The sequence below is a fragment of the Peromyscus leucopus genome, chromosome 15, assembly GCF_004664715.2.
Source record: "Peromyscus leucopus breed LL Stock chromosome 15, UCI_PerLeu_2.1, whole genome shotgun sequence".
Lineage (NCBI taxonomy): Eukaryota > Metazoa > Chordata > Mammalia > Rodentia > Cricetidae > Peromyscus > Peromyscus leucopus.
In genome coordinates, this window is record NC_051076.1 from 27,050,903 (window position 1) to 27,074,589 (window position 23,687).

The following is a 23,687-nucleotide window of genomic DNA, read 5'->3' on the forward strand; positions in this document are numbered from 1 at the left end:
GGCTACAAAACTAACATGGGAATCAGTTTATCTAATTAGTATGAGACTCTGGATATGAGCTAAGTCTTCAAGCTGACAAGACGTTCTTCTTTCCATTATAGCAACCACTGCTGATGTCAGAATGGGCATTTTTCATGGAATCTAAGGCAGGTTGATGAACAACTGTACTATGCAGGATGAATCACAAACAACAATATGTCACTGAATGAACATGAACCATCATTAGAGACAGTAAAGTGCTAACTCTAGTGTTACAGGGAGTATACATGTTATTTGAACACTTGTCTAAGACCCAGATGTAGTCCTATTCTCTTTTGTTGGAGATTATGGAACTGTGTAAATTTACAAAGAAAATATTGCCTTAACAAGTACAGTCTGATGAAAGTTTTGAAAGAACTGCCAAAGGAGCCATGTAAACAATGCAGCAGCCTTGTACTAAGATAACCCTGTGTTCAGGATGAAGCAACACTTAGGAGGAAGGGCTCCAGTCCCCTGAGGGAAAGTGCAAATAGCAGTGATCTCAGAGAATGAAGGGATGACATTGGGGCAGGAGAGATGAAGCAGGTAATGGGGCACCAGAGGAAGTGTGTACTGATCGTGTGTTGAACATGGGGTCTGGGGATGATTGTAACAGGCTCTCAGAACTTAGCACAACTGATGCCATGTTAGATGTGCCAAGGCACCATCCTAACTTAAGAGTCCGTCGCATAGACCCCTACACCAGCCAAAATGAGAACAAAGACCTAAGTCAATATCATTCATAATTTTGGGAAAGTCCCTAAATGTGTGAACCTTGCCCTTTTGCTTTTGTAGCTCTGCTTATTGCTACTGTTTTTGATAACTCAAGTGTGTCAACCAGAGTATGGTTTTTGTGCAGAAAAAAAGCCAAGAACACTAAGGTTTGTGGCTACACAATTTGGGCTACATGCTTCCCTGTGTAGTCTGCTAACCAGTGAATAAAAACTTTCTGTTGACCTTAGGAGTCTGTGTGTTCTCTGAAAGAGTTACCTGAGAACACCATTGACATTTGAGGAAAAGTTAGTTAAACCACTCCAAACTTTTTATTCATTTGAGGTACTTCTCTTCCCAAACAGTACCCCTTTCTCTCAGGGCTCCACTGAGCTCACTGTCTTTCTCTGATAGAAGGACAAATAAACACCATATTCCTTTTGGGCATTGCTTCTCTGTGTGGAGAATAAGGTGAAGAGGGATGCTGCCCACAAGCACTCAGAATTCAATGATGTCTCCTGCTGTGGTTGTCTGTGAGTCATAGAATTACCCAGCCTCTGCATCCAAAGGCCTAGGAATCAGGTGTCCTGTGAAGCACCAGAGAAGTTACTCTGAACAAGGGCTCATGAGTGGAGACAGGGCTGGGAGGTGGGGAAGCCTTGGGGGTGAGGCTGCAACAGAAATGATCATTGTGTAGGAAGAGTGGATTGACACAATCCGCTTGGACAGAAATTGCTTGTGCAAGGGCTCTTTGGCATCCAGGCCCAAGGTGGTCTATGGGTCAACCTGGGGCTCCTCACTGGGGGTTCTTGCTCCAGGGATTGCTATAGGATCACTGGGGGTTTGAAATCAGGGCATAAAAAGGTGGTATTAAAGATAAGCTTATGGTAAAATGATGACAAACACAACATAATCATCTTGATAGATGTAGAAAGAGTGGTGTGTACAATCTGACATTCATTCACAACAAAACATCCATTCATATGGGCGGAGGAGTTAACTCATTTGGTAAAGCACTTGTTGCATATACTAGTCAGAGCGCTCTAAAGAAAAATAATTGATTTTGTGTGTGTGTATGTGTGTGTGTGTGTGTGTGTGTGTGTGTGTGTGTGTCTTTGTGTCTATGTGTGTTAAAAGGGAATTTACTGGAGTAGCTTATAGATGTCTTCCAAGTCTCCAGAGGAAAAACCAATGACTCCATGATTATTGAGTGCATGAGACTGGATGTCTCAGAAGTCCCAGTCTGGTGCTGGAGTCCCAGGGAAAGCCTAGAGAGCTGCCAGTCTCCAGTCTATGTGGAATCTCAAAGAAGTATGTTATAATACCAGCAAAGGAATGCCTCAGGAACAAGATATGCAAACTCACCAGCATGAGTGAAGACAAGCAGGCAAAAAACAAAAGCTTCCTTCTTCCATATCCTTTTAGTGAACTACCAGCAAAGGTCTGATTTAGATTTAGGGTGCATCTTCTCACCTCAAATCATCCAATCAAGAAAATCCATCACAAGCATGCCCAGCTTTTTCAATTTTAACTGATTCCAGATGTAGTAAAGATGACAGTCAGGATCAGCCATTATACTGCTCAAGTGTAAGTTTGGATCCACAGCACACACATAAAAATCGGGTACAGCAACATGCACCTGACTCACATCTCTGATGAAGTAGAGAGAGGTGGATTTCTAGGCTTTGCTGGGCATCCAGTCTAGCTGCATGGGCAAGCTCAAAGTTCAGGGAGAGTCCCTGTATCAAAAATTAACATGGACAGAGCCAATAAGATGATTCATTGAGTAAAGACACTCACTACCAAATCTGAAAACCTGAGTTTAATTCCCACAACCCACATGGTGGGAGGAGAAAAACTGACTTGTATGCAGTTTTCCTGTCCCTCAGCCACTCTCAAATAAACACACAGAGGCTTAAATTAATTATAAATGCTTGTCCAATAGCTCAGGTTTGTTACTAACTAGCTCTTACAACTTAACCCATTTCTATAAATCTATGTGCTGCCCCGAGGCTCATGATTTTTACCTCTATCCCGTTTGTGTGTCTGGCACATTCTTTGTCTGGCAGGTGACTCCTCTGACTCTGCCTTTCCTCATCCCATCCTTCTCTGTTCAGCTTTCCCACCTAACTTTATCCTGTTCAGCTATTGGCCAGTCAGCTTGTTTATTAAACCAATCATAGTGACATATATATATACAGCGTACAGAAGGATTGTTCTCTAGCACTGACTTCTCAAGTTATCCTCTGATTTCCATACATGTACATCATAACACATACATAAATAAATAAATAAATAAATAAATAAATAAATAAATAAAAGTGTTTTTAATTTAAATAAGGCCAGACATAGTGACATACACGATGCCAGCACTCCAGAGACAGATGCAGGTGAATCTCTGAGTTCAAGATTATCATGATCTACAGAGCAAGTAGTTCCAGGACAGACAGGACTACACAGAGAAACTCTGTCTCGAAAAAAAAATTAATTTAACTTATGTAAAGTGTGATGAAACATACCTAAAGCAAGCATATTATTCCATAAACACACAACTTTTCTATTCAAGGTTAGGGATCCAACCCAAGCCTCTAGTTTTTTCATATTCTTGTCATCATGTTTTCACTTCATCAAAACTTCCAGCTGTCACTACACACAACAGACTCAAACTTTGCCCAGTTTAGTCTGTAGCACAAGAAGAAAGGTCAGCTTGGGCATCTTCTGTCCCCTGACCTTGATCTTACCATCACTACCCAGTTAATCATTGCCAACAGTAGGTATAACACTCACAGACACACTACTAACATCTCTGATTATTCTATTCTGTTGCATAAAGAAGTTGATCTAAATGACACATGAGTTCCAAAGAGAGACAAAGACAGCTGCCATGCAGTCATACAAAACACTGACCACCAGCCATTGGCTTGTTTTGCTTTCAAATGTGTCAGCAATTCAGCCCTAATATCCCACCCTGACAGTAATGGTGAGAGAAAGCATGGGAATGACCCAGCAGATGCTAAATACAACAGAAGCTAGTCATGCCCTCTATGTGCTGCTCAAACTGTAGGCTTGAAGATAAAAGGAATGAGTCCTATTTTAAATCACTAAGTCACAGAGAAAGGTAACTGTCACAATTGCTATGACATGGGCTTTGATATAGGCTGACAAAAATACGTTTAACGGGATCACAAAAATCATCATGGTGGTGATGGCAGTGGCGTGTGTGTGTGTGTATGTGTGTGTGTGTGTGTGTGTGTGTGTTTCTCTGTCTGTATCTGTGTCTGTGTCTCTGTGTCTGTGTGTCTGTGTCTGTGTCATCTCTGTGTCTATATGTTTGTGTCTGTTACTTTGTCTGTTGTCTGTGTGACTGTATGTGTGTTAATTTGATTTGTCAGACAGGGTTATTCTCCTGTAGCTCAGGCTGGCTTTCAACTCACCATGTAGAAAAGATGACCTTGAATACTTTATTCTTGAGTCTCCACCTTCCAAATGCCAGGATTATGGTTATGGGCCATCATTCTTAGCTAAGGCTTTTGATTTAAAAGGAATCTTATTGTTGGCAGTGCGGTGTTGGGGGATATTCAATGCCACTGTGAACTCCAAGTTTGCATTTGCATTATTTAAATAAAATTGACCTTGGGTCAGGAGGCTGAGTTAGCATCTAATTGACACAAAGTAACCATAGAGCATTGGAGGGCATCTGGAAGAGATAAAGAGATGCACAGGAAGTAGTAGGGAGGGTTTTTGAGTGCTCCAGCTTTTTCTGTTTGGATAAAACAGATGATGGACTTTTTTGGGGGAGAAGTTAGCTAGGTGCTACTCAACCTCTCTGAGCTAGCAGGCTTCCTCTCAGCCTTTGACTCTCAAATTTTATTTATAAACAGAATGATAGAGATTTAGTAAAAGTTGCCTTTAGTGGAATTGGCAGAGCCAGTACCTGTAGGAAAAGAAGGCCCTCCAGGTCACTGCCAGAGAAGCAGGCCAGTACTTCAAAGTCACAATTACTGGCTGAAATAGCAGCAGACTAACTAACACATGTTCCTGAGAAGATTATTAATAAGTATTACAAAGAACAGTCACAGGCCATTCAGATTGTACATAAACAGGCACAACAGCTGCTGATCTTTCAAAGGTACCAACAGCCCTGCCTTTAAAATTGTTAACTGCCAAATCTGTCTGGGTGGAACAATGGCCTTTGACATTAGAATAATTTCAGGTCTGGAACAGTTGGTACAGGAGCAGCTAAATGCTCAACATATTGAAGAATCGACCAGTCCATGGAATTCTTCTGTATGTGTTATTAAAAAGAAATCTGGAAAATAGAGAATTTTAACATATATAAGAGCTATTAATAGGTGATTCAGCCAATGGTCTCTTTACAACCTGGAATTCCCTTGCCTTCTCTATTACCTACAGATCTATTATAGTGATTGATTTAAAAGATCGCCTTTTTACTATACATTTGCAAAAACAGGATTTTTTTAAAATTTGCCTTCATAGTGCCTACTGATGATAATTCCCAGCCTGTTAAGAGATATCAATGGAGCTGGGTGGTAGTGGTGCACACCTTTAATCCCAGCACTCGAGAGGCAGAGGTAGGTGGATCTCTGTGAGTTCAAGGCCAGCCTGGTCTACAGAGTGAGATCTAGGACAGACACCAAAACTAAACAAGAAAGTCTGTCTCAAAAACAAACAAAAAAGATGTATCAATAGAAAATCCTTCCACAAGTGATATATAAATGTATGATATAGGTATGATAGAATAAAAGGGTAGATTATTGAATGTACTTTAAAGAGCAACAACTTGCTTACAATGTTTCACATTGCTATGGATTTTGGTTTATTGATACAAATTTAAAGTTAATTTTGTTATAATGTATGTATATTTCTACTTATGTTTAAGGTATCATGTTTATGCAACTCAATTAAAATTGTAATGTATACTTAAGAAATTCAGATTAATAATTAGTCATCTATGATAAACTTACAATCATGTTAGTTAAGTTTTCTAGGTATACATAGATATATTTCAGTTAGGTAGGTAATCTTCAAACACTTCAAGGACCTACAGAATATGGCATTTAAAATGTTTTAAAAATTTTGACTTTCTAGACATTGAGACATATCTGCTGTACAATAAAGCAACTTCTGGAGGCATCACGATCCCTGACCTCTACTATAGAGCTATAGTAACAAAAGCAGCTTGGTATTGGCATAAAAACAGACATGTAGATCAATGGAATTGAATCAAAGACCATGACATTAATCCACACACCTATGAACACCTGATTTTTGACAAAAAAGCCAAAACTGTACAATGGAAAAAGAAAGCATCTTCAACAAATGGTGCTGGCATAATTGGATGTCAACATGTAGAAGATTGAAAATTGACCTATATCTATCCCCATGCACAAAATTCAAGTCCAAGTGGATCAAAGTGGATCAAAGACATCAACATAAATCCAGCTACACTGAACCTGATAGAAGAGAAAATAGGAAGTAGCCTAGAATGTATTGGCATAGGAGACAGCTTCCTAAATACCAAACCAGCAGCACAGACTGAGAGCAACAATTAATAAATGTGACCTCCTGAAGCTGAGAAGCTTCTGCCTGGAAGTCAGTATAGTGATGTCTCAGAAAATTGGGAATCAATCTACCTCAAGCCCTAGTGATACCACTCTTGGGCATATACCCAAGGGGTGCTCAATCATACCACAAGGACACTTGCTCAACTAAATTCATAGCAGCATTACTCGTAATAACCAGAACCTGGAAATAACCTAGATGCCCCTCAACTGAAGAATGGACAAAGAAAATGTGGTACATATATATGATGGAGTATTACTCAGCTGGAAAAAAAGGTGACATCATGAAATTTGCAGGCAAATGGATAGAACTAGAAAATATCATCCTAAGTGAGGTAGCCCAGACTCACAAAGACATACATGGTATGTACTCACTCATAGTGGATACTAGATGTAAAGCAAAAGATAATCAGACCTACAACTCACAGCTCCAGAGAAACTAGGAAACAAGGAGGACCCTAAGAGGGATGCATGGATTGCCTTGGAAAGGAGAAACAGATAAGATCTCCATGAGCAACCTGGAGATGGGGGCACAATAGAGGGGAAGAAATGGGGGATAAGAACATGAGGGAATAGGATGGTCGAGGTGGGGGAGGAACAGAGTGGGAGAGCAATGAAAGAAATATCTTGATAGAGGGAGACTTTATGGAGTAAAGGGTATAAGGGGAATTCCCAGGAATCCACAAGGATGACCCTAGCTTAGACTACTAGCAATAGCGGACAGGGTGGCTGAACTGTCCTTCCCCTGTAATCAGATTGGTGACTACCCTAATTGTCATCATAGAGCCTTCATCTAGCAACTGATAGAAGCAAATGCAGAGACCCACAACCAAACACCAGGCCAAGCTCCTGGAATCCAGTCAAAGAGAGGGATGAGGGATTATATGAGCAAGAGGGGGGTCAAGATCATGATGGGGAAATCTACAGAGACAACTGAACCAAGCTCATCTAAACTCATGAACTTTAGGTCAACAACTGTGTGGAACCTGCATAGGACTGGACTAGGCCCTCTGCATATAGGAGACAGTTGTGTAGCTTGGTCTGTTTGTGGGGTCCCTGGCAGTGGGATCAGGGACGATACCTGGTGCATGAGCTGGCTTTCTGGAGCCCATTACCTATGGTGGGACTCCTTGCTCAGCCTTGATGCAGAAAAGAGGGCTTTGGTTCTGCCTCAACTTAATGTGCAAGGCTTTGCTGACTCCCCATGAGAGGCCTTACCCTTTTGAGGAGGGGATGCAGGATAGGTCAGGGAAGAGAGGCTGGGGGGGTGGTGCGCAGGAGGAGGGATGAGAGGGAGAGGGGGATTTGTCGTTGGTATGTAAAATTAATAAAAAATGTAAATTAAAAAAAAGAAATGTATTTGGGTTGACTTGTTCCAGAGAAACATGTTTTTATGATTATTTTATAGTAACTGCGTGACTTTTGATTATGAGGAAAATCTTCTTTGCAATGTATTTGGTATGGGAAATACTAAAAAGGGTGTTTAAAAAATAAAGAAAAATAATATAGAAAGATGATAGAAAGACCCTGAAAAGGTGTGTGTGTGTGTGTGTGTGTGTGTGTGTGTGTGTGTGTGTGTGTGTGTGTGTTTCCCTTTTTCAACAGCCCCAGAATTACGTTTTACTTCCTCAGATAGAAAGGTCAATTGAGGGCTGGAGAGATGACTCAGAGGTCCTGAGTTCAATTTCCAGCAACCACAAGGTGGCTCACAACCATCTGTAATGAGATCTGGGGCCCTCTTCTGGCCTAAAGGGGTATATGCAGGCAGAACATTTTACACATAATAAATTTTAAAAAATCTTTTTTAAAAAAACAAAAACAAAAGAAAGGAAGGTATATTGAGTGATTTGCTGGAGACTCCTTGGATCCCCTTCAATTCCTAAGCTACTGAAGGCTAGTCCTTACAGCATCAATCTAGGAACCAACAAAAAAAAAATAGTACAGATATGGTGGCTTCCAACTCACTATGTAGACAAAGATGGCCTTGAACTTATCCACTTAAAGATGTGTAGATTATCTTTGTGTGTGAGCAGTTTTGCTTTTGCTTTTTTTTTTTTTTTTGAGACCTATGTACAAGACACTATCCTCCAACCTGGCTATGTAGTAAGGGATAAGCTTGAACTTCCGATCTTCCTATTTCCACTTCTCAAGTGCAGAAATTTCGGACATGCCCCACCAAACCTAGTTTACATGATGCCAGGGATTGAACCCATAGCTCATGTATCCGAGGCAAACATTCTACCAGCTGAGTTACATACCTCTGTTTTGTTCTATTCTATCAACCTACCTGAGTTATGTTGTATAAATCAGTCCTTTAACATACACAGATATAAAATATAAGGTTGACCAAAAGCTGACTCCCAAAGGATTACAATGTTATCAGTATTATAATAAAGCTTTATACTGAGGATGTTTCATCACTGACGAAAAGGCAATTCATTCAATTATAGCACAAACTGGTGTCTGAGAACTAGAAAAAGACAGTAGGTAGGGAGAGAGGAAACTCAAAACATCATGGGGGTGGGGTGATTTATAGAGATCGAATCCCAGATGCAGTCCTTCTTAAAATTTCGCTAGTTTGTGGTAAGTATGAAAAAATCAAAGACAAAATAGTGAGGGTTGTATGGAATTCAATCTATGCAGGCTAAAGATTTGTATTTATTCTTAATTGATTACTTACTATTTTGTTGTTAAACTTCCCTTTTTTATAGTCAAGTTTGGTAGTATGTGCCTATAATCCCAGCATGTGGAAGTGGGATGAAGAGAGTCAGGAGTTCAAAGACATCTTCAAGAAAACAGTGTGAGGAGAGCCTGGGCTACAAGAAATGTACTGTTTTATACATTACAAAAAAAGTTTTCTTCTCCTATGAAATGAGAATAACTATGAATATTTGGGGATTTTAAGTATTACCTTGCAAGGAAGACACAAATTAAAAAATCCAAATGGATGTCAAAGGTTGCAAGTCACCTCATTTATTTCTTTTTTAAAAATACACAGATCAATGAAATTCCCAAACCTGGTGATAGTGCGAAGATATGGTATTTAATATTTATCTTTTTGAGCCTTTGAATCCCATGAGTCAACACTGTAAAAAGACTTTCCCGCAATAAATAAAAGTTGCCTCTGTTGTGGCATCCTGCCAGAAAAGGGGGAGCCTGGCAAAGTCTGGGCTATTCCCACCAGGCTCTTCCTATAAAAAGATAAGAGCTTCACCAGGACCACACTAGAAACTCTGCAGAGAGAGAGGGGGGCTCATCTCCCCTCAGCTGACAACTCTTCATTTCTGGCCAGGTATGGGAGGGAAGGTAGTTGCTGTGGAAGGAATTAAGAAAGTGGACTCTGGCTCAGGACTGCTTTAAGCCCAGAGAAGTGAGGAGTTTAAAGGAAAGGGAGGAGCCTTTAATTGGACTAGATAGGAGCTGAGACAGGGATAAGGGGAAAAGGTGGTCTGGACAGAGACTGACCTTCATCTTGCTTTTCTGTAGATGACCATGACCCAACTCAGCTTCCTGCTGTTTATCATCCTGGCCACCGGAAGTTGCAGTGTTGGTGAGTATTACTACAGAACTCCAAATTCCTCAGGCCACCTCTAGCTTTAAAGGCAGTAAGGACTAGACTCGGTTGCTTCCAGGACATGGATCTCTGGAAACAAAGATCACACTTTTGTTGTGGTTGTTTGCTTGTTTTTTGACACGGCTTTTCTCTGTAGCCCTGGCTGTCCTGGAACTCAATCTGTAGACCAGGCAGACATCAGACTCAGAGATCTACCTGCCTCTGCCTCCTGAGTGCTGGGATTAAAGACGTGGGTCACCACAGCTTGGCCCATCATGCCTTTTTTAAAATCTTGAAAGTAAATATAATTTTATTCTTTTCCCATTCCTTTTCCTCTTTCTAGGCTTTTCCAATTAACCTCCCTCCCAACTCTCTACAAAAAAAGGTCTCTTTTTGTTTAATCATATATATCTCCACAATTAAACCAGATAGATAGGTAGATAGATAGATAGATAGACAGATAGATATAGAGATTTGTAAATACACACACACACACACACACACACACACATATTCCTGGACATGTAAATACAACCTATGCCATCCCCCAAAGAGATTATGCCTTTGAGATGTAGGCTGGGTGTTGATTAGCTCTTAAAGGAATTGACCAGTAGCAAGGAGATTGTTGAGGTATGTCCTGGTCCAGACTCTGTACTTGTGTGTAGCTCTAGGGGACCTTCTGCAAGAACTGTGTCCCATCCTAATCACTCTGTAAACTTAAGACCTTGGCCTTAGAGTTTCAATGCCAAGGGAATTGTCTGGTTTGTGCCCAGAGACTGTTATCTTCAATTCTGCTCTCTACAAGAATTCAACAGTATTTTAAAATATGTAGTACCTCTTCACTGCTTTTTGAGTATTTTTAAGGAAAAAGTCTCTAAATGCCATCTTACTTCTCCACATGAAAATCTTTGTAGGCTTGGTATTAAGCACTAGGGAACTGAAGCTCAGTAACAGTAATTTGTGGGAGCCCACAAAGGTTTCCTAGTGAGATCTGAGCTTGCTTTACCCAACAGGGCTGCATTAGGGGATGGTTTGACCACCTGTGTTGTTACCAGGTGTTTGGAATGGTCTGCATTTGGCTATGCTGTGGGGGAGGTCATTTGCTCCACCATTTGACATTCGCTTAAAAGTCCCTTAAAAGAAAAAGTAGGGGCTGGTGGGTTTTGATCGAGGCCCTCCAGAGGCTATCCTGTATTTCTCTGTCTCTCTCCCTCTATATTTCTATCTAAATATTTCTCATTTCTCCCTTTCCAAGAGTACCCTGGGGGGAAAAATGGGAGCTGGTCTCCCTCAAATGGTGCCCAAACTGGGACCAAGGACTTTCAAAAGGGGCATCAGAGGGCGCTAAGGGAAGTTAGGGCATGTCTGATTATGGAAATTAAGGTGGAGGTAATCTATTTGGGGGAGTGAAAGGGGCTGGAAGATGCCCTAGTGAGGCTGCAGTGTATATTTCTCTCTCTCTAGGTTTTTTTCTCTCTCTCTCTCTCTTAACTTCTATCTATGAAAATTAAGGAAGATAGAATATAGGAATACAGTGTCACAAAAAAATTTTGAGTAAGAGTAGAATTTCCTTAGAGTTAAAATGAAGCACAAAAATAGTAAGCAAATCTTCAAAGAGTCACTTGTAGTGTTTTGCCTGTGCCGCGAGACCCCCAACCAGACCACTAAGGAGCCAACTTCCCATGCAAAACAAAATATTTCTTCATTCAAGCAAAGCCCAGGCAGGAACTTCATCCATTACAGGGAGTGAAGGAGGAAAAACTGAGGACTTATTACAAGGGGTTAAGACAGAAAAAGTTAACATGCAATGGGTTACAAGTACAGAGGTTCCTGGAGTTCGTAGAGGAACTGTGTCCATGGTTTTCTGATTATGGGACATTAAATGCAGAAAATTGGGGTTGAAATGCAAAAATATTATGGAGAATACAGGCCAGAAATGATTCCTATAGATGCCTTTGGCCTGTGGGCATTGATTCAGGACAGATCTAAGCACAGAGAAGCAGGAGGGAATCTTCCCTGAGGCAGACTCAGAAGAGACAAAACTCTCCACTCCACCAGCAGTGCCTGAGAACACCTGTACAACACCATTCAAACAAGGTCTGTTTCCTCTTGGCCATGAAGCTGAGTTGAAGGAACAGAAATCTTGGGATGAAACAAGGGAGAAATTGAAAACCTTGAAAAATTTAGTAATTTCTCTCACTCAAAAAGTAGAAGCTCTTCAGGTCTATCCCTTTCAGAAAGGTACTCATCTTCCCTCTGTAGGAGCAGAATTAGACTCACCTGGGGCGGGGCATCTATCAGAATGGAAAAGCAGCCTGGCCTTGCCCTAGCACAAAGATCTCCTAGGCAATTGCCTTTTCCCAGGTTCTAGGTCACACTGATAATCAGTTTCCAGGTGACAAATTGTTACAATTTGCTCAAATGTATTCATTTGTATTTCCTAAGATTGTTATGAAAGATCCTGTAGGAGATGCTGTGCTAGGTTTTACTGATGGTTCTTCTAATGGAAGGGCTGATTATGTTATCAATGGAAAAAGCTACATAGTACAAGCAGCCCCAGCTTCTGCACAAATAGTGAAATTATAGTCAGTGAACATGGTTTTTCAGTTTCTTGTGAACAGTTCATTTAATTTATATACAGATCGTCAATATATTTATATAGTTCTTCAAGTTATAAAATTGTTCCAATCATTGGGACTAGCCACAGTCAAGTTAAAATGCTGTTCCAACAAATTTAAGACACCAAAGAAAGTTACAATGTTTTGTGGGTCATATTAGAGCTCATTCCAATATTCCTGGTCCTTTAGGTGATGGTATTACAACATCTGACAAATTAACAAGGATGGTTGCCTTATTCCAAGTAGAATTGGCTCAACAGTCACATGCTTTTCATCATCAAAATAGCAAGAGTCTAAGGAAGGAATTCAATCTTACCAGGGAAGTTGCTTGACAAATAGTTAAACAATGTGGGGTATATCCAAAATATTTTTTTTTGTCCCTCACTTAGGAATAAACCCTCAAGATCTTCTTCCTAATCATTTCTGGCAAATGGATGTCACTCATATTGTAGAATTCTGCAAATTAAAATATGTACATGTGACCATAGACACTTATTCAGGATTTTTAATGGCCAGTACACCACCTGGGTTAGCTACAAACATGTAATTATGCATTGTTGAAGTGTTTTTCCTATATGGGAATACCAAAAGTTATTAAAACTAATAAGGGTTCTGGATATAGTAGTAAAGCATTTAAGCAATTTTGTATCCAATGGCAAATTGAACATAAAACAGGCATTTCTTATAATCCCCAAGGACAAGGCATAGTGGAAATAGTTCATGGCACTCTTAAAATACAACTTGAAAAAATAAAGAAGGGGAAAATTTACCCTCAATCACCACATAATACACTGAATAATGTTCTTTTTTTTAATATTTATTTATTATGTATACAGTGTTCTGTCTGCATGTGTCCCTGCAGGCCAGAAGAGGGCACCAGATATCATTACAGATGGTTGTGAGCCACCATGTGGTTGCTGGGAATTGAACTCAGGACCTTCGGAAGAACAGTGTGTGCTCTTAACCACTGAGCCATCTTTCCAGCCCGAATAATGTTCTTTTTGTTCTGAATTTTTTGAATATGGATGTCTGTGAGCATTCTGCTGTGGATAGATTTTGGCGATTTTTGCTCAGGTGAAATGGAAAGATCCTTGCACAGGATTATGGAAGGGTCTCCACCATGTTTTAATACGGAGTGGAGGACATGTTTGTGTTTTTTCACAAGATGAAAATGAAGCTCAATGGATGCCAGAGCATTTGATAAGGAGTGTGGAACAGAGGAAGGTCAGTTCCAATGACATTCCTCTAGAGGAACTGGAGTGAAAGCAGCTGAACCAATGTTCCTGATATTAAGGTTCCTTCATGCAGTCTGGGAAAAATAGAAGACTTAGGGGACCCCCAGACTGCTGAGGATAAAGATTTTGTCACTATTTAGTAAAACCTGAAAAGAAATGAAGCTCGGAGCCACACCACTTTTGTCTGACTAGCAGCAAATCAATGGAGGCTCCTTTAAGAGAAAGATAGTGCCAAATATTGGCAGAGAGTTTTTTCTAAGAGCTTTGTGGCAGCTCAATATAGTAATTTCACCCTCACCCTGAGGTGAGGCTTCTGCTGTAACTGAGTAAAGGACTCAGGGGATCTGTAATAATTTTGGGTAAAGAGACAGCCCCTAGTTAGAAACTGTCTGTTGCTGAGCGGTGGTGGTGCACACCTTTAATCCCAGCACTCGGGTGGCAGAGCCAGGCAGATCTCTGTGAGTTCGAAGCTAGCTTGGTCTTCAAAGTGAGTTCCAGGAAAAGTGCAAAGCTACACAGAGAAACCTTGTCTGGAAAAACCAAAACAAAAAAACAAGAACAAAAACAGAAACAAAAAAGAAAGAAACTGTCTGTTGCTGAGAAAATTTCTACCAGTTCCAGAATGGCCTAGAGAGATCAGCAGAAAAGGTGACATTGGGGGAGTGGCATTGCCCAAAGAGTGTTACAGCCCCGTAGCAACAAGTGTTACAACTCCATAGTGACAGCACTCACTAAATCCCAGGGTTGACGGAGAGTCATTGATGAATTAGGCTTTTGTTTTCAACTGTCAGGAGAACTTTCAGAAGAATATCAAAGCTGATTATAAACTCTGAACTTTACTATAAACTCTGAACTTTAGAAATGATTTGTGTACTTCTTGTCTTGTTAATAGTTTCGCTAAGAAATCTCTTCCAAATGTTAAGAAATCTCTTCTAGATGCTGCTTGATTGTGTAAGCTAGTTCTGTTAAAAGATTCTTTCTAGATGTCTGTATAGTTCTATAGAGTTTCCTCTTAAATATAAGTTTGGTAAATAGTTCTTCTAAGAAATCTCTTCTAGATATGTGATAAAGTTTGTAAAATATTTTCCTTATGAACTTTTTTGTACAGTAGATCTATAGAGTTTCCTCTTCAATATAAGTTTCTAAGAAGTATAAATAAGTAAGCTTGTCAAAAGAGTAAATCTGTATAGTGATAGTAGTTCAGTTAAGAAATCTCTTCTAAATGGTAAGAAATCTCTTCTACATGTTAGTTAAGAAATCTCTTCTATAAGCGTGGTAAATAGCTAATAAATCTCTTCTAGATATTTGCTAATGGTAATCCTACAGAGAGTTTCTTTTTGAATATAAGCTTATAAGAAGTATAAATAAATATATGTTATATGTGATTTTATGTAAAATGTAAATGTTAATGCAAATCTAAATGTTTCATGTAAGTTTATAAAACGTGAACATGAATAGTGATGTAATTTTATAAGAAGTGTATATATATATATATATATATATATATATATATATATATATATTTACACTTAGCCAATAGCCAAGCTAGGTATAAATGCCTACAGTAAATGGTCATGACAGTTATAAATATATCATGTTTATACGAGAATTGTGTTGATGTTAATGAACTAGAGATTGCTGACTCTAAGGGAATCTTTAAGTTTGATGTAATTTATTTGATGTGGTTTGTATCCAGAGTTTATTGATTTAATAAAAAGGAGGCTTGGCACAGATAAGGCTGTTATAGACTATGGTGATATTGTGTTCCCCAATATATTATGGACTCTAACTACTAAGCAAGTGAAGGACCTATATGACAAGAACTTTAAGTCCCTGAAAAAAGAAATTGAAGAAGATGTCAAAAAATGGAAAGATCTCCCATGCTCATGGATAGGCAGGGTTAACATAGTAAAAATGGCAATCTTACCAAAAGCAATCTACAGATTCAATGCAATCCCCATCAAAATACCAACACAATACTTCACAGACCTGGAAAGAATAATACTCAACTTCATATGGAAAAACAAAAAACCCAGGATAGCCAAAAGAATCCTGTACAATAAAACAACCTCTGGAGGCATCACAATTGCTGACTTCAAGCTCTACTATAGAACTACAGTAATAAAAACAGCTTGGTATTGGCATAAAAACAGACATGTGGACAAATGGAATCGAATTGAAGACCCTGACATTAACCCACATATCTATGAACATATAATTTTTGACAAAGAAGCCAAAAGGGTACAATGGAAAAAGGAAAGCATCTTCAACAAATGGTGCTGGCATAACTGCATATCAATGTGTAGAAGGCTGCAAATAGAGCCATATCTGTCACCGTGAACAAAACTTAAGTCCAAGTGGATCAAGGACCTCAACATAAATCCAGCTACTCTGAACCTGCTAGAAGAGAAAGTAGGAAGGAGTCTAGAACACATTGGTATCGGAGATCACTTCCTAAATATAACACCAGTAGCACAGACACTGAGAGAAATAATCAATCAATGGGACCTCTTGAAACTGAGAAGCTTTTGTAGAGCAAAGGATACGGTCAACAAGGCAAAGCAACAGCCTACAGAATGGGAAAAGATCTTCACCAACCCCACATCTGACAGAGGACTGATATCCAGAATATATAAGGAACTCAAGAAATTAGACATCAAAACGACCAACAGTCCAATTGAGAAATGGGCTTAGAACTAAACAGAGAATTCTCAACAGAGGAAACTCAAATGTCTGAAAGACATTTAAGGAATTGCTCAACATCCCTAATCATCAGGGAAATGCAAATCAAAACAATTCTGAGATACCACCTTACGCCTGTCAGAATGGCTAAGATCAAAAACACTGAAGACAGCCTATGCTGGAGAGGATGTAGAACTAGGGGAACTCTCCTCCATTGCTGGTGGGAATGCAAGCTTGTACAACCACTTTGGAAATCAATATGGCGCTTTCTTAGAAAATTGGGAATCAATCTCCCCTAAGATCCAGCTATACCACTCTTGGGCATATACCCAAGAAATGCTCAATCATACCACAAGAGCACTTGCTCAGCTATGTTCATATCAGCATTGTTTGTAATAGCCAAAACCTGGAAACAACCTAGTTGCCCTTCAACTGAAGAATGGATAAATAAATTGTGGCACATATACACAATGGAATACTACTCAGCAGAGAAAAACAATGACATCATGAGGTTTGCAGGCAAATGGATGTATCTAGAAAAAATCATCCTGAGTGAAGTAACCCAGACTCAGAAAGACAAATATGTTATGTACTCACTCATAGGAGAATGCTAGATGTGGAACAAGGATGACTGGACTGCTACTCACATCACCAGTGAGGCTACCTGGAAAACAGGACCCCAAGAAAGACACGGAGAAATGGATGAGATCTACATGAACAGCCTGGACATGAGTGGGAGCAATGAAGGGTGAGGGTCAAGGGAAAGAGAGCGGGAGATCCTAGCTAGATCAAGAAAAGAGAGGGAGAACAAGGAATAGGAGACCATGGTAAATGAAGACTACATGAGAAAAGGAAGAAACAAAGAGCTAAAGAGGCCCACAGAAATCCACAAAGATACCCCCACAAAAGACTGCTGGCAATGGTCGAGAGACAGCTGGGACTGACCTACTCTGGCGATGGGATGGCCAAACACCCTAATAGTTGGGCCAGAAACCCCATGCAAGGACTGAGGAATCTGGATGCAGACATTCACGGCTAGGCCCTGGGTGGAGTGCTGGGAGTCTAATTGTTGAGAAAGAGGGGGGTTTATATGAGCAAGAATTGTTGAAACCAAGTTTGGATAAAACACAGGGACAAATATACAAACAAATGGAAACACATGAACTATGAACCAAAGGCTGAGGGGCCCCCAACTGGATCAGACCCTCTGAATAGGTGAGACAGACGATTGGCTTGATCTGTTTGGGAGGCATCTAGGCAGTGGTACCAAGTCCTGGGCTCATTGCATGAGTTAGCTATTTGAAACCTAGGACTTATGCAGGGTCACTTGGCTCAATCTGGGAGGAGGGGACTGGACCTGCCTGGACTGAGTCTATCAGGTCCATCCCAGTCCTCAGGGGAGACCTTGATCTGGAGGAAGTGGAAATGGGGGGTGGGCTGGGGGGAAGGGGAAGAGAGCAGGAAGGGAGAGGACAAGGGAATCTGTGGCTGTGATGTAGAACTGAATAGTATTGTAAAATAAAATAAAAAATAAAAAAAATATGAATAGTGATGTAATTTTGTAAGACGTGTAAATACATATAGTCAATAGCCAAGCTAGGTATAAATACATACAGTAAATGGTCATGACAGTTATAAATATGTATTGTTTATGTGAGAATTGCGTTAATGTTAATGAACTAGAGTTTGCTGACTCTAAGGGAATCTTTAAGTTTGTTATAATTTATTTGATGTGGTTTTTACCCAGAGTAATTTATATGATGTGGTTTGTATCCAGAGTTTATTGCTTTAATAAAAAGGAGGCTTGGCACAGATAAGGCTCTTATAGACTATGGTGATGTTGTGTTCCCCAATATATTATGCACTCTAATAAATTTATCTGGGTTCAGAGAACAGAACAGTCACTAGATACAGAGGCCAAAAAATGGTGGTACACCTTTAATCTGGAGGCAGAGATCCATTGGGATCTCTGTGAGTTCAAAGCCACATGGGAAACAGCCAGGCATGGTGACACATGCATTTAATCCCAGAAGTGATGGCAGGAAGCAGAAAGGTATATAAGGCATGAGGACCAGGAACTACCCTGGTTAAGCTTTTAGGCTTTTGAGCAGCAGTTCAGCTAAGATCCATTTGGATGAGGACTCAGAGGCTTCTAGTCTGAGGAAACAGGATCAGCTGAGGAATTGGCAAGGTGAGGAAGCTGTGGCTTGTTCTGCTTCTCTGATCTTCAATCATTCACCCAAATACCTGGCTTCAGGTTTGATTTTGTTAATAAGACCTTTTAAGATTCATGTTACAATAGCCATATTAAGATCCGTTAAAAAAGGATATTCCATCTTTATAATCCTCCACTCCTGTACTGGGAGGTGTGGCAATTATGGAGATCACTGTGGATGGTTGTGAGCTCAATAGAAACCTGAGCTAGAGCTAAGTTAAACTCAGTAACCCCTCCTGCCAGAGACTGAGAGCCAGAGACGGGCAACTTTCTTCTGATGGCTTCCAACCTAATGGAAATAATAATCAGGGAGAATGACCTAAGACAGACCTCAGTCTATCTGAGGAGCCCTTTAAAATTTAAGAGGAGGAATGTGTGTGAGCCCACAAAGGTTTCCTAGTGAGATCTGAGCCTGCTTTATACAGCAGGGCTTCATTAAGGGATGGCTTGACAATATGCATGGTTACCAGATGTTTGGGATGATCTACACATCACTGTGCTGGGGTGAGGTCTTTTGCTCCACCCCTTGGCATTCCTTTTTTCATTTTTTGTTATTAAGAATTTTTCTACTCACTCCACATACCATCTACAGCCCCCCACTTCTCCCTTCCCCCAACCCCCATGCCCTCTTTCCCAAGCCACCCCACATCCCCTAAATCAGGGTCTCCCATGGGGAGTCAGCCGAGCCCAGCACACCAAGCCTAGGCAGGTCCAAGCCCATTCCCACTGCACCAAGGCTGTGCAAGGTATCACACCATAGGCACCGGATTCCCAGAAGCATGCCCATAGACCAGGGACAGATCCCAATCCCCCTGCCAGGGTGCCCCCCAAACAGTTCAAGCCCAGTCCAATGGGAGCTCCACAGCCACCAGTCCACAGTTCATGGGCTTCCTCTAGTGTGGCCAGTCATCTCTGCACATGCTCCCATCATGATCTCTACATCCCTTGCCTGCAGAATCCCTCCTCTCTCTCATCAATTGGATTCCAGGAGCTCAGCCTGGTGCCTGGCCATGGATCTCTGCATTTGCCTCCATCAGTCACTGATCAAAAACTCTATGATGACAGCTATGGTTATTCGCTAGGCCAGTAACCAGAGTAGACCAGTTCAGGCACCCTCTGGACCACCCCTCAGCATTCCTTTAAAAACCCTTTGGAAGAGACAGAAGGGGACAGTGGGTATTGATCCAGGCCCTCCCGAGGCTATCCTGTGTTTCTGTCTATCTCTCTCCCCCTATAATTCTATCTAAATATTTCTCACTTCTTCCTCCTCAAGAGTACCCTAGGGGGAAAAGTGGGGGCTGGTCTCCCTCAGTAAGTACAATCCCAAAATGCATGACTTGTAAACATGGGCCTACATACATATGAGTAGCTCTGCCCCAGAGTTAATAATGTTTGTTTCTACTCTTCTAGGTTCTCAGAGGATATTGGAGGGTTGAGGCTACTTTGCAAGACTTTTTATTCCAGGGTCCTTTGGTCAAGCCTCTGCATTGTCAACCTCACCACCCATGCTTCATGCACATTAGGCTCCCTGCATTTCTTCTACTACAGAGATGGACTTCACTGTATTCTCCTTTTTCAGGACTTGGACAAAAAGTTCTCCAAGCCTTTAAATCTCTAGTCTTTCTTTCTAGTTACAAATCTTGTTGATTCTCAAGTGAGGCTTTGAGAAGTCTTGTAATGAGTTTAGGATGAATAGCAAGGGGAAGCTATGTATCACATGAGAGTGAAACTCTGCATCTTCTCTAATTAAAGAGAACCTGGATACCAACAAATGGACCAATTCTGTGTCTTCCTCTCTGTTCAGAAGCTGCAAAGAAATCAAGCAGGAGATGACTGGAGCACAAGGTGAGTGATGAAGCATTTAAAGAGCACACAGTAATCCTAACACTGGGAGCCCAAATGAGAGGATTGAAAGCTCCAAGGCAACCTGGGGAGTCCTTTTCTCAAAAATACAAAACAAATAACCCACTTAAGAAATCATGCTTTTGGCCTCTGAAACAGCTTTGCTTTTTGATATAGAAAATGGGATACAATGTACATAGTGTATAAAAATTGCCACTTACCAATTTGAAGGGTTTACACAGTCAAGAACAACTTTCACAATGGTATGGACCAATACTACCCATCTCCAGAAAGTTTTCATTTCTTAAAAAGAAATTCTGTACCACAAAGTAATAAATTCCTGTATTTCCTGTGAGCTGCTGTTCTGTTTCCTACTTCAATGAATATGTCAATTCTTGTTACCTCATATGAGTAATCTGCCTTATTTCACTAGCATGCTTCAAGGCTCATATATGATGTAGAACAGTTAATTTATTTTAAAAAGATTTATTATTATTACTGTGTACATATGCATGGCTGTGTGTGAGAATGTGTACATATATATGTATGTACATACAGAGTCCAGAAGACACCATCTAGTCCTCTGGAGCTGGAATGACAGGAACTTGTACACTAACAAGTGTGAGTGCTGGGAACCTAACTCAAGTCCTCTGCTAGAGCAGTGCTTGGTCTTAACCACAGAGCCATTTCTGCAGTTCACTTCATTCTTTTTCACCTATTGGATATAAAGGAATGTACACAATATATATTCTGCATAATAAACAGAACAGATTATCGCTTATTCCTTTTTCTGTAGAGAAATACTTGCATTGTTTCTGCCATCCAGGTTTTGTGACCAGAATTGGAATGAACAAGAATGTAGATAACTGAAGCCCCATTCTCAGTTCTTTGAATACATACCAAGTAGAGTTCCTAAGTCCTTTATAATACTATGTTTAACTTTAGAATAAATCACTGATAGTTTGGATAATTCTGTGTTCTGCCTCAATCACAGAAGAATGACTTTCTACACTCAGGCAGATTCCCAGGGACACCTGTGATAGGACACTCAGGATATGAGGCATTAGCCATGGTTGTAGTTCCTAGAGTCATTCTGCCTCTGGAGCAGAGAAGGACAATGAGGCTGCACACAGGACTGTGGACTGGTTCTCTCTACAGATGGCCTCTATTTCCTCCGCACGGAGAATGGTGTCATCTACCAGACCTTCTGTGACATGACCACTGCAGGTGGTGGCTGGACCCTGGTGGCCAGTGTGCATGAGAACAACATGGGCGGGAAGTGCACAGTGGGTGATCGCTGGTCCAGTCAGCAAGGAAACAGAAACGACTACCCAGAGGGGGATGGCAACTGGGCCAACTACAACACCTTTGGGTCTGCAGAGGGGGCCACAAGTGATGACTACAAGGTTGGTACACTCTGTGGCCACTTGGGAAAGGGTGAGGATGTGAGTATAGCTCAAGCATCCCAGGGAGAGGGTTAGAAGGTTGTCCTTCAACACAGAGCTGAACAACTGAAAAATGCTTATCTTGAATCTCAACATACTCCAAAGTTGGCTTTTCAGTTAGTTGTTGGTGGTGGTGGTATAGTTATCCTTAGATATGGGGGTATTAGAGCATGGATGGTGTCCATGTGAAGCCCTGAGATACCAACTGTGCTAAGGACTGTGCATGTGGGTCTTTCACTTACTGAAATCTGGTCTGATTAGGCTCAGTGTTGGTTGCTTTTCAGAACCCTGGCTACTTTGACATCCAGGCTGAGAACCTGGGTATCTGGCATGTGCCCAACAAAAGCCCTCTGAAAAAGTGGAAGGAGAGATCCCTGCTGAGGTACCGCACCTTCAGTGGCTTCCTGAATCAGCTGGGCCACAATCTGTTTGGCCTGTACAAGGTATTGGAGACTGCTGCCTGAGGCTGCTTTTCCAAGGTGTAGAGAGAGAAACAGGTCCTTAAGGTTAGGCAGGTTGTATTGCATATTTCCCTTATTCTAAAGTGTAATAAGTCAAGGAAGGCAAGAGATACCCATAAGTGGAAGACAGGATGGGCAGAGTGGGGCGGGGTCGAGCAGGGTGGGGGGAGGCAAGGTGAGGCTAATAACAATCTCAGTTACTGGACACATGCTGTGCTTCTCCATGCAGGACAGTGTTCCTGTGAGTGCCAATGCCGCCATCCTTACCCAGTGACTTCTTTTGTTCCTTGTAGAAGTACCCAGTGAAATATGGAGCAGGGAAGTGTTGGACTGACAATGGCCCAGCAATACCTGTGGTCTATGACTTTGGTGATGCTCAGAAGACAGCCTCTTATTACTCCCCCCTTGGCCGGAGTGAGTCTCTGATGCTTCTCTGAACACTGTGCAGGACACATGATAAATTCAGTTATGATAACTGTCATTTACCATCCACGACAGCCTGCTTCTCTTCTATAAATGTGTTTTCTTTCACTTCATTCAATTGCTTGCCTTTGATCTCTAAACTATTACTAACCCATTTTACAGCTTAGGAAACTGAAGCACTGAAAGTCCAGGAACTTGGCTGAGATCACAGAGCATAAACAAGAGAGTCAGCATTTGCACTGGGGATTCATGGTTTGGGAATCTACTCTTTGCAACCCCATTATCAGTCAGAAGTTTCTTAGGATCAAACCAGGTCCAATTGCACAGGACTGAACAACAGAAAAAAAAATGGAGTTTTATTTTGGTTGTAAGGGATGACTATTACATTATTTAATATAAATCGAAGTGGCACATACTCTTTATGAATGCTGAGCCTATGCTGTATAACTCAAAGTTCTTCTTATTTGTACTCAAGATAGAAGGTTTTAAAAGAAAAATTAGCAAGATAAATATGAACAGGACCAAAATGAATGCACTTGGTTGCTGCTGTGACAAGCCTTGGAGATATTCAGTAGAGATGTTCCTATATAATAAATTTCTCCATTCAAACTCTGGAGGATGAGGACATTTTTTCAAGGACTGACTCTTGGGATCTGTGGATTGGAATAGCTGTGGCTTCCCCAATGTGTCTGTTATTTTAGACTGTATATCCTGAACCAAACTCTGGGCTGACAACTATTTCTAGCATTTTCCTTGAATGCTGTTTTCTGTCTCTTGTTTTCAGATGAATTCACCGCAGGATTCATCCAATTCAGAGTGTTTAATAATGAGAGAGCAGCCAATGCCTTGTGTGCTGGAATGAGGGTCACTGGATGTAACACTGAGCATGTGAGTCTGTGTAG

The 23,687-nt window shown here is 40.9% G+C and overlaps 1 protein-coding gene across 1 annotated transcript in view; it reads left to right on the plus strand.

Annotated features, from left to right (window-relative positions):
* Positions 1-23,687, plus strand: part of LOC114690619 (intelectin-1a-like) — a 52,059-nt gene that overhangs the window by 19,733 nt on the left and 8,639 nt on the right. Inside the window, exons 2-7 of the mRNA XM_037211034.1 lie at positions 9,798-9,861; positions 20,367-20,459; positions 21,615-21,862; positions 22,186-22,344; positions 22,656-22,776; positions 23,570-23,683. Coding sequence (XP_037066929.1) covers positions 9,798-9,861; positions 20,367-20,459; positions 21,615-21,862; positions 22,186-22,344; positions 22,656-22,776; positions 23,570-23,683 — 799 coding nt within the window. The remainder of the gene's footprint in view (positions 1-9,797; positions 9,862-20,366; positions 20,460-21,614; positions 21,863-22,185; positions 22,345-22,655; positions 22,777-23,569; positions 23,684-23,687) is intronic.